Genomic DNA, 13,709 nt, shown 5'->3' on the forward strand with positions numbered 1-13,709 from the left:
ATTCAACTGCAAATTATTAGTTAAGTTAAATATTCACATTACACATAATAGTATATAGGGATATGTATAGCAGACAGCAAAAACACATGGACTATAGAGAAACCGGAAGAAATGCGCATCGGTACACTGCGCAACAATGCGCTAGTGAAGAGCGCCGATTTAGAATACGAGTAAACTATAACGTTTCACAAACTTTCACTAATGATTCGTAAACATTCAAACAGCCATTGATAACAATTCAGCATTAAATCTAAAACAATTGGTCACATACTGGCATTCTAATCAATCCATGACTCGTTTTCAATCGTTAAGTAAAGTTAAGTAACCATCAACGGAAAAAGAGTCCCGTCTCAAAGTAATATACTAATCCATTAATGGTTGACGGACTTTTTCTTTCCGTGTATAATTAACTACACTTGGTCCAAGAATCATTTTGCAGTAATAATTTATTTCGGAGTATACTCCTTTTTTAGTACTCTTAATATTACATATCTTTTATCACAGTCGCTACCGTTTTCTGAATTCTTCAAAACGTCATTGTTATCATGAAACATATTTAAGTCGAGTGATAAGGTCATTGTTTGTCATCATAACTAAGATTCGATAAGCATATAGATGCACGGTATGTATATACATGCATGAATACATACATGAATCTGTCAAACCAGTGTAGAGAACCGGTTAATCAGCTTCGAGAATACGATAATTGGTCCATATGGGACAATTATTGCGTTCTCGAATAAAGCTACTGGTATTGGGTATATATACGCCTATCTTGGTGATGGTGTGATGTCGATGCATCCAATCTCGGTAAGATTGGAAGCGCCTCAGGAAGTCACTTTATCGGCAGGCACACACACACACACACACACTCATGTAGAAGAGGCCTATCTCAGTGGAAACACGCGGTTTCGTTGATAATCAGTAGCTAACATTGACAATAACACACCAATCACTTGTTGCACGAGAGTCCTGCACTAACGAGCCCTCTCGTATATAACTATTATATAGTCTCTCTCTCTCTCTCTCTCTCTCTCTCTCTCTCTCTCTCTCTCTCTCTCTCTCTCTCTCTCTCTCTCTCTCTCTCTCTCTCTCTCTCTCTCTTTTTTTTTGTGACAAAAAATACGGCTCTAAATTTATATCCACAAACAACCCGCCCACCGTATCCCTTCACATTATAAGCCGAACAAAAAGGGTTGCAAGTAGTCGTCATCAACTTTTGTTTCATTAACACCGCAATTCTTGTTCTTTTCTTTTTGAAATATAGCAAAACTTTTTATAGTAGTTTCAAATAAATGAAGGGAAAATAATCTTCCCAAATTTAACACTGTTTTTGTAAGGACCCTAAAGATTTATCTTAATACTTATGGAGTCATTTCTTTTTTGGTGGTTTTGTTATTAGAAGAAGAGAACTCTCCCAATAACAATGACAAGTCCCAGTGGAGTATTATGAACTTTTTTTTTCTCTATAATCACTTTTTCTTTATCGCTCAAAAATTATCTTCCAAAAATTTCAACAACTAATAATTCATTTTTGACTACATGAGAAAATCGCAGAAATGTTGGAAATGTTGGATTAGATATTATTTGAGGAAACAAAATTTTTATTATTCTTGCAACTTTATCTTCTTGATAAAACCAATTAACAATGGTTATTAAATAACGAAAAATGATAGGAACGAAATGCATATGGGTGCCAATTTTGTAGGTAAAGTATTATTATCACACCGGTGCAAGAATGATATATCAACTTTTATCTGAAGTGGGTAAAATATGCATAAACACAGTGAAAAGCTAGCTGAGGGTACGCAACAGGTGTACGAAGGCAAAGAGGGTGCAGAGAGCTGTCACGTGACTCCTTAAGTCGATAAACTTTCCGAGTGATCTTGGCGAGGAGAATCGTAACCATAATACACACAACAAAGAAGTCTATTGTTGCCTCCTCAGCAAACGCAGCTTTTTTCCAACTAAAAATTTAATCTTATTTGGATGTTAAAAACCAAGCACATGCTACACACTTATCCAGTTATCAGGGTTTCTTACCTGTGTGCATATAAATCGTAAATTTAATTACATTTACATCCAGGCAGTGTTATTTACATGTCTGTAACTTACTGTAAATTGTTAATTAATAAATAACAGATTGTTTGCATTATTAGTAAATTTTTAGTCCCTGATTGTACCAAGTAATGAAGCTATTGTTTTTGTTTGATGACGGCTCCAATTTGGTAAGATTATTAATTTTCAAAGTTACTCATAGTAACTAAAAGTAATAGCGAAATTCGTAGCACCAAAGAATCTGCAATTTTCAGGTATTAAGTTGTAAATGACATCCATGAGCTTCTTTATTTATCTCCGACCTTGTTTCGGCCATCATTCAAAGAACATAAACCAACTAAACGACATTCTCGAAAATGATGTTGTTGGTGTCGTAATAAAAAAGTGTTGTGTCCAGCAATGCGTGTATGTCTGTTATTATAGCAAAGAAGGGGTTTTCCAGGAATATGATATACGGACAAGGACTGTATATCCCAGCGGCTGCTGGGACTTACTAATTTTTGTGTGCAAACTTGTTTTCTTTTCTTTCATCATCATCTTCATCTTCTTGGAGAATAATATCTGTATATATATATGACTATGATAGATCGTTATAGTAATTTGTAAAAGAGACCGTGTTTCGAGGAATGGTTTCTTGGCGTTTCTTGGCTTTTTAATGGACCCAATGACCTCGTCGCCCCGCCATATGTTGGGGAGGACGACTGATTTTGGATACATGCCACGTATGGGCCATCGCGACAGCTGCTTTGCCTCAGTTGTCGAGCTGCTTTGCCTCAAGACAGTCAGAGAGAATATTAAGCCGAGAAGTTTGGCTGTAGCACGTGCCTTCGTTTACATGTATATGTATATTGTAACCGTTAAAGAGCTTCAAGAAGCCAATTTTTGTCGTTTCCCAAATTGACGATCATAACACACCCTCGATTTATCATGCTCGCGCCCCATTTTTTTCCTTTTGAGTCGTTTCTTCGATCAGTAGAACAATATTTGTTCTTATGCATTTCCATTGTTTTTCGATTTTCAATTTTTTACTTTAAAATTTTTTAGAAATAGAAATTAAAATTAGAAAAAAGTCAAGAGATTGAAATAAGTCCCTAAAGTTAGCGTCGATAACAATTTTCTTTCGCAAACTTCAAAGGAATAGAATTATTTCAAGGATTTTAGGTTAAAAAAGTGTTCTGAACAATTTTTAACTCCCAAAGTGAATGAAAGAAATTGACCGCCGCGCTGGTGACCAAAAGTGCTTATGCAAGGATTTCATTGGCCCCTCGAATAGCGGAGACTCGCTGAACGCGGGGCCAACGAAAGTCACGCGTAAACCCTTTTGGTAGCCGGCGGTTCAATTAGTGACATTTTCATTTCTAAAAATAAAATTTATTATTCTAAATAATGGTTTTCGATGACAACTTCAGGGACATGTAGAAATCAATTTTCTAAAAGTTCTTTATCGATTTCAAGTTTAAATTAAGGGAAATTTTGTTTCAAGTTAAACTCGAAAACAAAATAACATAAGAAACCTCTTCTGTTTTGAATTTAAATTAATTTGGTTTTTTCCTCGGCATCGAATAAAAATTAAGTTAAATTTCCTTTTAATCCGAAATGGGCCTTTTAACATTCAAATTCAAAACCGAAAAAGTAAAAAAAGGAAACACAAAACGCAGAACGCAAATAACAACGCAAGATGCAAATTTATGTAGAAAAGGGAAAGGTGAAGTGTCATCGAGGTTGGAGGTCGGTTTGGATTTACATTTTCGATATACGATTGAGCAATGGTCTTTTTTATTTTCTCTCTCTATCTCTTCTTTTCGTCGTTATACATTTTTTCGCTTCATTTTATTTTTTAAATATATTTATATCGGACTCCTTCGAATCGGAAACCCCTTGTTTCCTCTAGTGGCGAGACACAGTAACGAAACCCTTGATTAATTAATTCTTGGAGTACTCATAGCTCAGGTGATTCGCCACCTGTCTCCGTGGGAAACGCGGCAACGGAAAGTCTTAACTCATTTTGCGTTCACAATATTGTAGAATGTCTTGTTTAAAAAATACCGGTGTGTTTGGAACTTATGAGGGAAATTCCGGGTTGATGCTAATGATGATGATTAAAATTGACATTGATCGTTTTGGATCATAATTATAGTTATTAGAATTTTCTTTCTTCTTCTCATTTAATAATTAAAAGAAATTACTGAAACCTTTTTTCTGTAAACCGCCAAAACACTATTCAAATTCTCTGTAAAGATAAAATTAAATTAAAGGACAAGTTGAAATTAGGATATCGTCCGTGATCTTTTCAAGTGCCTAAAAGAAGGGGGCCCAAGAGGCGAACAATTTTAGGTTATATTTATAATTTTTGGAGTAAAAATAGAGAAAGAGAATCAATTGCTATTATAATTTATTGTTGTTCAAGTGTTCATTACATCCAAAAAATTCAATAAACGTTGGTTTCAAATTTATATAATTAAAAGGAATTCTTAAATCAAGATAAATCTAACACAAACATAACCTGTAATTCGTTTGCTTCTTAGGTAGAATGGGAATTTTTGTATTTTTGAAGTTAGCTTTGTTATTCTCGAGAGAGAATTTAAGTTTCTTTCGTTGTGGGCATTTTTCGTCTACAAAGATTTTCGGGCGGTTCAATTGAAGTGACCAATAACCGAAATCGTGAATGCAGTGGCAATTTGTTGATGTGCATTGATTATAAAAAAAGTTGTCGATTTCGAGGAATATTATGTTGGTAATTGAAATTCTTTGCGATTGCTGGCACACACTACGCGTGGCACGTGGGATTTTCAATCGGCTTTCTTGGGACGATTGTCGGTTTATATCAGGCACACCTCAATAAATATGAGCGTGTGTCGTACTGCCGTAACTTTTTGTTGCACGCCTTGAATGGTGATGATGAACTGATGAAAAAGAAGCAATTTTTGTTTCATTATTGTGCAATTCTTGTTTGGAAACTTTCAATACTGCTTTTTCTTTACTATAATTTTTAATTCGATTCCCTTTTTTTTCCTTCTGTCTGTCTATTGAAAATGTTTGTCTTCACGTTAACTTGTGTAAAAGTTTGTGCATTTTCAGTTCATAAAATTAAGTCCGAGTTCATATTTTTAAAAAATTAACTATATTATTCTTGAAAAAATTATGCATTTTTAAATTTTCTGAGGCATTTCACGTCAGAAATATCACGATTTGCAAAGGGTAGGCCGATTTTCCCAAAACTTTGTGGGATTATAGTTTTATATAAGAGATGGTGGGGGAAGACGAAAAATTCGATTTTAGGAATGCCAGAGATGGGAAACAAAATTAAAATTATGATTTTTTTTAACTTTTTCAATATTGAAAATTTGAAAAAATGTTGTACATAAAAGTTGTAGATCTTATTAAATTACGCTTTTTTTGTTGTATGGATTTTTCTCTTTAATTGATTATTTTTCGAGAAAAATGAAAAAAACTGAAAATAACCTAAAAAACATTTTAATGCGGGAGAAGCCCGCCTCTGCTAGTATCATTCTTTACTTATAAAATAGAAAGGGAGTCAAATTGACTCCCTAGTTGGTACTAGAAGCTACCGAACCAAGATCCAACCCCCCTCCAACGTGTTACCCCAAAAAGCTCTTTCCCCCAAAATTTTTCAGTAAAAATTCAAAATTGTTGAAGGTACGCCATTTTGAATTTTAATATTAATTTTATATAATTTTGAATATCTCGGAATTTTGTTCATGGGCCAAAATAAGTAAAACCGGCCACTTGAAAAATTTTTGTCTCCAATATTTTCAAGTTTATTTATTTATTTTCCCCCTAAAATATTTTTCAAAAAAAAAATTTATTTTTGAAGTAATCAGATGTTAAAGTTTTGGGTCGTTTTATTTTCATTTTATTCAATTATAAATTATAAATTTTCATTTTTTATCAATCGCTTTATTTAATCCTTAAAGTACAGACTTTAAGCTTTAATTTTAAAAAATTCACTTAATTATCTTTATTTGTTTCAAAGTACTTTGAAACAAATAAAGATAATTAAGTGAATTTTTTGAAAATTTATAATTGTTAATAACAATTCTTTTAAACAATTGCAAATTGAAGAATGTTCTCAATGTTTTTGAAAGATTAAATTACGATGTATTGATGCGCAAAACTCCAAGGATTAAATTAAAAAAAAGATAAATCAGTAACCTCCAATATTATAGAAATTGTGTAGGTTTTTCTGACAAAATGTAGTCGAAAATCGACTTTTAATCTTAAAAATCCGCTTGAAAGATTAAGAGTCGATTTTCGACTACATTTTGTCAGAAAAACCTACACAATTTGACAATTTCTATAATATTGAAGGTTACTGATTTTTCTTTTTTTTAATTTAATCCTTGGAGTTTTGCGCATCAATACATCGTAATTTAATCTTTCAAAAACATTGAGAACATTCTTCAATTTGCAATTGTTTAAAAGAATTGTTAATAACAATTATAAATTTTCATTTTTTAGCAATCGCTTTATTTAATCCTTAAAGTACAGACTTTAAGCTTTAATTTAAAAAAATTCACTTAATTATCTTTATTTGTTTCAAAGTAATAATAAAATGAAAATAAAATGACCCAAAACTTCAACATCTGATTACTTCAAAAATAAAATTTTTTTAAAAATATTTTAGGGGGAAAAAGTGTACTCATATATCTACCAAAAATCATAGGTAACTTGAAAATGGGGATCATTATATGTAAAGCTAATCTCAGATGGCAGCACCATAGCAAGATTTGTCTAGCGCTTAATTTTTGATTTCGCGAAAAGTCATATTTGTTTTACAAACAAATGGGCGAAGTAAATAAATACTTTTTTTGGAATTGTGAAAAGTTAAAAATTGAAGTACTTGGGTGAGGAATTTGTGTCACAGGAAAAAAGACGGTTTTGCAAGTCACAGTATCGTAAAAGTATAGATCAGGGAGTATAGACTTAAGGAGACCAATGTAGTGTGTATGAAATCAACCATTTTATGTCGGAAGTTCATAGTTCTGAATCTTCTCGTATAGCGCGCAACGATCGCATAGATAGCTGAAGTTTTAAAATGAACATGGATTTCTATAAGTTTACTAATTCATGTATATACTATATATTCAAATTATAAATATAAATATAATAATAATAAGATAACAATACAAAGTCTATATTACAGGGCTCGGATTGTGCGACTTTTTTGTGAAAAAATGTGCTTTTTACAGATTTTTTTGATTCAGGAGTGTCGATCGCTTGACATAACCTCAAACTAAAAAGTGATTTTTAACAGCAAATAAAACCATAATTAAAATGATTTCACCAAATTCTGAAAGATCCAGTTGTACAATTATCAGGAAAAATTAGGTTGGACCAAAATTTGATGTAAAATCATAATTGTTAAACATTATGTGTTTTTTCTTTAAGGGTCAGTAACCAATTAAAATTTGTAACCAATTTTGATAAATAATAGCTCATTCTACTCATCTTTGAAACATTCTCTACATTTCCACTCGTTGAATTTTGTTTAAAATATTTTGTTCAAAAGTTATTAAAAAAAATTTTTTTTATTTTATTTGCTTAACTATTGAACAAAATATTTTAAATAAAATTTAACAAATGTAATTGTAAAAAATGTTTTAAAGAACAGAATGAGCTACTATTTGTCATAATTGTTAGATCACTTTTTAGTTTGAGGTTATGTTAATAACCTCAAAGCCTCAAATTATAGTAATAATTAAGTTTACTATAAAGGTCATGTTATTCAGTGGCCACGTGCCTATTAAAACTTTATTAAAATTATTGATAGAACATTAAACTCTTTTAATCAATTTTATTATAACTTTTATAAATAATTAAATTTTTTGAAGAATTTCTTTGTTTTTTTTTAAATTGATTGAATCCTTTAGTGAAGTTTTATAAAATTTGTATTAAAAATAATTGAATGTTTTCGAAGAATGTTATTATTTATGAAAATAAAATTCATTGTCATAATTTTATATTACCTATTTATTATTTGAAATTATTTTTAATTTCAAAATACAGCAAAAATAAGGTTAGGACGGTTAGGACTTAATCAAGCGACTATATATGCGATCGTTTGCCATCTACAGGATGTACACGTACTACTGATGTACTTCCGACAAAATGTTGCGCCTTTCAGTGAAGTACATGCATATAAGATTGGTCTCCTTAAGTCTATACTCCATGGTATAGATAAAAAAAATTGAGGTTATGTTGCCTGTTATTAAAAATATTGTAAACACATTTTAATTTTGAATCTCCCAACATCTTTAAATAGTTTTCCGTACTTTATTATAAACAATATTTCTGATCTAATGATTTTATTCTTCATTTACATGAACAAAAACCATTTATATTGTTTAATTAATATTATGCAACAAATCACATTTAAAATTTTGCGCCATAAAATCTTATAGTAGTGCTGCACTCTACTGGTCAAGTTTGGCTGTGAGGATCCCCATTGGAGACAAAAATTTTTCAAGTGGCCGGTTTCACTTATTTTGGCCCTCATAGAACTTTTCTTTTTCTTAAAAAAGACATGGAGTGGAAAGGTCGAATGTATCGAAAAGTATCGAAGTAAAGAATGGGCAATGAGAATGTAAAATCTTAATAGAAGAGTGTTTTTAAAATTGTTTGTACATGTGAAGGTGGCGCTGCAGTCGTATGTTATTTAAAAAGAGCGCGAATATATAAATTTTATTTTTGTTAAGAGACAGTACTCATAATAAATCTTATTTTGCATTGTCAAAAAAAACGTCAACATTTCAAATATAAATAAGCAAATTATTAACTGAAAAAATTTGAATATAATTTTTAATGAAATAATGGACTTGGACAATGGACATATAAAAACTAGCACCGTAGACGGCCGCTTGCGGCCGTCGGAGGAGCTAGTTTGGTGAAAAATTCGATGAGTTACAGAATTTCAAAGTTTAGAGAGCCAAAACCTCATTTCGTGTAAAACGGAATTAAAGATTCTGATACCAATTGATGATGATATCTCTGGTTCTTCTGGGAAGTTATTCAGATAAGAATTGTTTCCAGTCCAGGGCACCTTTAAGATGAAAAATCAAGAGGTTTTCAATTTTTCCACAATTCCATTTTTAAAATACGGATTACTTTTGCAAATGGCCGACAAAATGGGCCCTTTTCATTTTTCTAAAGAACCAATGAAATCAAACAGTTAAATTATCGATAAATTAATGAAAACCGCATGTTTCGACTTGTCAAAACATGTAGATGGATAATAAAAAATAAAAAAAATTAAGATTTTGCTCCAAAATTACTAAATTGCGATTATCTCGAAAACTAGAACCGACAAAATGGGCTCTTTTCATGTGGACGTACACATATACTTTAAAATGCAAACAAAGTTAATAAAAAAAATTCATTCTTAAATAAAAAAGTAAAAATAAATTTTTTAAACAATTTTTTGTTTATTTACTCCTCTTTGAGAAAAATGTTATTAACATATTTGGATTCCTTATGAATTCACCTTTAATTTCATAAAAAAAAATTGATGGAGACTCTACTGGGTCCGGATGTATTGAAGTTTTTGTAAAAATTAGGCATAGTTGCAGCAGCAATGCACGACTACGGTAACGTACTACGCGACTTGTGCAGTATGGTGCTATGGCGCTGCAACGCTTTTTTTACAAAACCTTCAATATATCCGGACCCAGTTGAGTCTCCATCAATTTTTTTTGTGCAATTAAAGGTGAATTCATAAGGACTCCAAATATGTTAATAACATTTTTCTCAAAAAGGAGTAAATAAACAAAAAAATTTTTTATTTTTTATTTAAAAATTAATTTTTTTTTATTAACTTTGTTTGCATTTTAAAGTACATACTTGTACCTGAAAAATGTGTAAATTTCATCAAAATCCATGAACAATATTCCAAGATATTCAAAATTTTATAACATTTTTCAAAATGGCGTATCTTCAACAATTTTGAATTTTTTTTGAAAAATTTTGGGGGGAAGAAGTCTTTTATATTTATAGAAATACAATTCCACAAAGTTTTGGGAAAATCGGCCTACCCTTTGCAAATCGTGATATTTCTGACGTGCAATGCCTCTTCTAAATCTTTTTTATTTCTGCCTTTTTATCCAACTCTATTGGAAATAATGTTACAGTAAACTACGTGGCATTAAAAAGCTTTGCAACTTAAATTCACACCAAAAAAGATAAAAATAATCCATCTTTAGATTTTAGTTCTATTACAAAAATGTGTCTAAATCATTTCTAAACCATGATCTTAAAGTTTTGAACGTTCAAATGAACGAAATTTATTTATTTCTTCTTCAAATTAAACTTTTAATACAAAATTTTGTGTCACTATTAATCAAATTAATTATAAAGTTTCTAAATGTAAAATTTAAGTTTTTAACATTAATTGTAATCAATAAACTATGAAAATATTTTTAACAAAAAATATTTCGTTCATTTGAACGTTCAAAACTTTTTGTTCCTTCTAAACCATTTTGAATAAATAATCCTTCTATGGATTATTTCAATCTTTTGTGGATGAAAGTGTTGCATGTTGTTTTTGATAGTAATGCTATTTTTTATTCATTAGTAGTTGTCTTTGACTCTTCATGGTTAATTTTTTCTTATTAGTTTTTCTTTAGTGTCACCTCTTTTTTATTGATGTTGATTTTTTTACTTTTCATGTCTTTCTCTAACCTCCAATTTTTGATAATATAAATTTACTGATGTGAAAAGCATAATGCAGAGAAATTATGCGAAAATGATGATGTGCCATGGATGAAATTCCAATCGTGCGTCACAGCGTCAGTGGATCCTCGCCCACACTTTATCCACAAATAGCAGCGAAATAGGTTATCGTATGTCACTGGTTGAAAATGCAAGGTCTCTTCATCAGACTTAATAATTTCATTTGCTTCCCGAAATGTAATCGCAACTTTAAGCAGAGAAAGAATCCGTCGCTGAAAATCGCACAACCGTCAAACTGAATAGAGATTTAATTTTCCAAGAATGTGTAAAAACTTTTTCTAGGATTAAAATAATTTTCAATGACTGCCATTGTTTCGATATGAGTGTGTCTTTCGTTTCCTAAAGAAATTAATTTTCTTACTTTCCTGATGTCGCACATCTGTTTTTATTATAGCATAAATGTCTGGCAACGATGCCATTAGTTGTTAATTTGTTGGAATATCTCTGTAGAGTCTGCAAAGAAGAAGCATAAAAAATTGGATTTGGGCACTGAATTGTGCTGAATAAACGGTTAGAGGACCCTAATCGTTGGGCTCAAGTTTAAATGGTGTATCTTATGTTCGCTGTGCACCATAAGGCTCATGGCGTAGAGCAAGCGAGTATATTGCGATGCACCTGCACCTGCTTGGCAGTTGCCACCCCTCTTCACTCCCGATGCTATCTAGGCCTCTCTACTACTTGGCCCCTTGTCTTGCATGGGATGCCATGCCGCGTCACCTGACGCAAAACTTGGCCGACTGTGTGTGAGAATTACCATTAACCTGCCTTCTCACACGTGGGGGGAAATTATGCTTTTTTATTATGCACACACACTTTTTTGCATCCGAGCGTTCAAAATTCTACTTAAACATTGTCTAACGTAACACGTAACGTAACACAGGGAGGTGGCGAACCTTATTTGATTTTTCGTACAATCACTGGTAGTTGCAATCGGCGGTTTCCGTAGAAATAGTGTGGTTTCCGAGGGAAAAGTTACGAACCAAAACACCTGTAACTGCGTGTAAATGTGTATGATACAGCCGAGGAAAAAGCAAAGAAGAAGAAGAAGTCAAGGAACCTTATCGACAACTCGCATAGATTTACTTTTGAGATAGCAATCTAACGCAAACCATATGGTAATAAGGGACATATATTTTAACGATCCCATATATGAAATAGGCTGCTGTGAGAAGCGATGCGTTCTATTAACACGCTCACTATTCTCTCTCCTTCTTTTAATGTCAACTCAATATTATGCTTTTTAAACTGAAATACTCTTGGATTATTTTATCGCTCTCTCGGTTTATGTTCTCTTTGAATTTATATAGAAACAAGTCTCAAATAGATATTCACAGATAATTTTAATTTCATTATATACGTTTATATGAAAAATTATCGCAAATAACTTGTTTCCATCGGCGAAAATTGCAAAGCTACTTTATATATATAATATTCAAATTTTCATTTCTCGTTAAATTTATTATAATAGTTGAATTCTCATTAAATTTATTCTCGGTAAATGAAATTTTCATTTAAATTTATATTTTCAATGAATGTGAAAAATACTCATTGGGAATTAGTTTCAGTTTTACGCGATAATTACTGCAATAATTTTTTGTTATGAAAATTATTGCAATTTGGGTCATTAATTTGATTAATTAATAAATATTAGTCAGCTTTTAGAAAAGAATGCTTTCTGTTGTTCATCTACAGATGAATTGACTTTGCTAATTATGTTCTTTGTTTTATTTGCAGATATCCCAACGCAAGTGCCTCCCCTTACACCTGGAACAAACAAAAAGATGACAGAAGCCTTAAAGGCTTCATTCGCTTCTTGGGAAAAGGAACAAATTCGCCTCAACATTACCAAAGGTAAGAAATGAATAATTTTCAAAAATTATTTTACATTGGATATGTTTTGAACTCGCTCGAAAAATTAATTGACGGTACAGTTACAGTCAGTGGTAGTTAGATTTGAAAAAGCAGAGCAGAGCAAGGGGAAATAAAATTAAAATTCCTTTAGAGAAACACACTAATGCATAATAATTATCACGAGGTGAAAGTCGAAAAGTCTCAATGAATTACTTAGGGGGAGGAAACGTCGCCTTCGCGTCGCAGGATTGAACAATGACAAAACGACGACAAACAGACAAACAGCAAGCGGATAATCTGCTGGGGCAGAGTGAAGGAGGATCTCATCATTGCGTTTATTATGGAAACACATAACAAAACTGAAAGAGTGTGCGTGCAAGCGACGCGATGTGATGTTGATGGTTCTGATGGGGAGCCGATGCCACACATCCGGTATGCGCATTCAGAGCCACGCGGGTGTGACGTTACTTCCGGTCTACATGCCCTCGTCGGGTACCCTTCAGGCCAGATCACCTCGTCTGACCTCCGTGAACCTAACCGCGCGAGCCGTTACACTTCTGATCAAAAATCGAGAGAGCGACCACGAAAAGAGAAGCAAAAGTCGTCCTCTTAAAACAAGAAAAATCCCTTTCGAAGTAAATCTTACACTTGGAATAAGTCGAATAAGTTAAGTAGCTGTAGGGGAAATAGTGAGGTTGTAAATCAATCAAAAATGTTGCAAAAAATATTTTTGATAGATAGGGAAACTTTACCTTTTTTCGTGGCATGAATTGTCGCCAGAAGTTTGGTCTCAGAGAAAGTGGAAAAAAGAGTGGTTGAGCAATAACGCAAATTGGAAAACTTATTGACTGGAACATTATTATGGTTTTGGAATCGTTTGCATAAAGAATCCCCAAAAGATATTCTGTACTATTTTCGAAATATTTTTATTTCGACCTCGATGAACCTAATTATCCAAAGCGGTTCCACTTCCTTGATTCTTTTAATGCAAAAATCGCTAAACGACAATCATCAAAGTTTTCATTCATCACTGATAGCAATGTCTGTATATAAAA

At 32.1% G+C, this 13,709-nt stretch overlaps 1 protein-coding gene across 2 annotated transcripts in view; it reads left to right on the top strand.

The window, feature by feature from the left end:
- The window catches only part of LOC122504196 (ETS-like protein pointed), a 184,637-nt gene extending 171,957 nt beyond the window's left edge, over positions 1 to 12,680 (top strand). For both annotated transcript variants that reach the window (XM_043615136.1, XM_043615137.1), the window contains one exon: positions 12,538 to 12,680. In XM_043615136.1, the coding sequence (XP_043471071.1) occupies positions 12,538 to 12,665 (128 nt within the window). In that variant the 3' untranslated portion in view covers positions 12,666 to 12,680. The remainder of the gene's footprint in view (positions 1 to 12,537) is intronic.
- Positions 12,681 to 13,709: the final 1,029 nt, after the last annotated feature.

Source organism: Leptopilina heterotoma, unplaced genomic scaffold, assembly GCF_015476425.1.
Source record: "Leptopilina heterotoma isolate Lh14 unplaced genomic scaffold, ASM1547642v1 Lhet_285, whole genome shotgun sequence".
Lineage (NCBI taxonomy): Eukaryota > Metazoa > Arthropoda > Insecta > Hymenoptera > Figitidae > Leptopilina > Leptopilina heterotoma.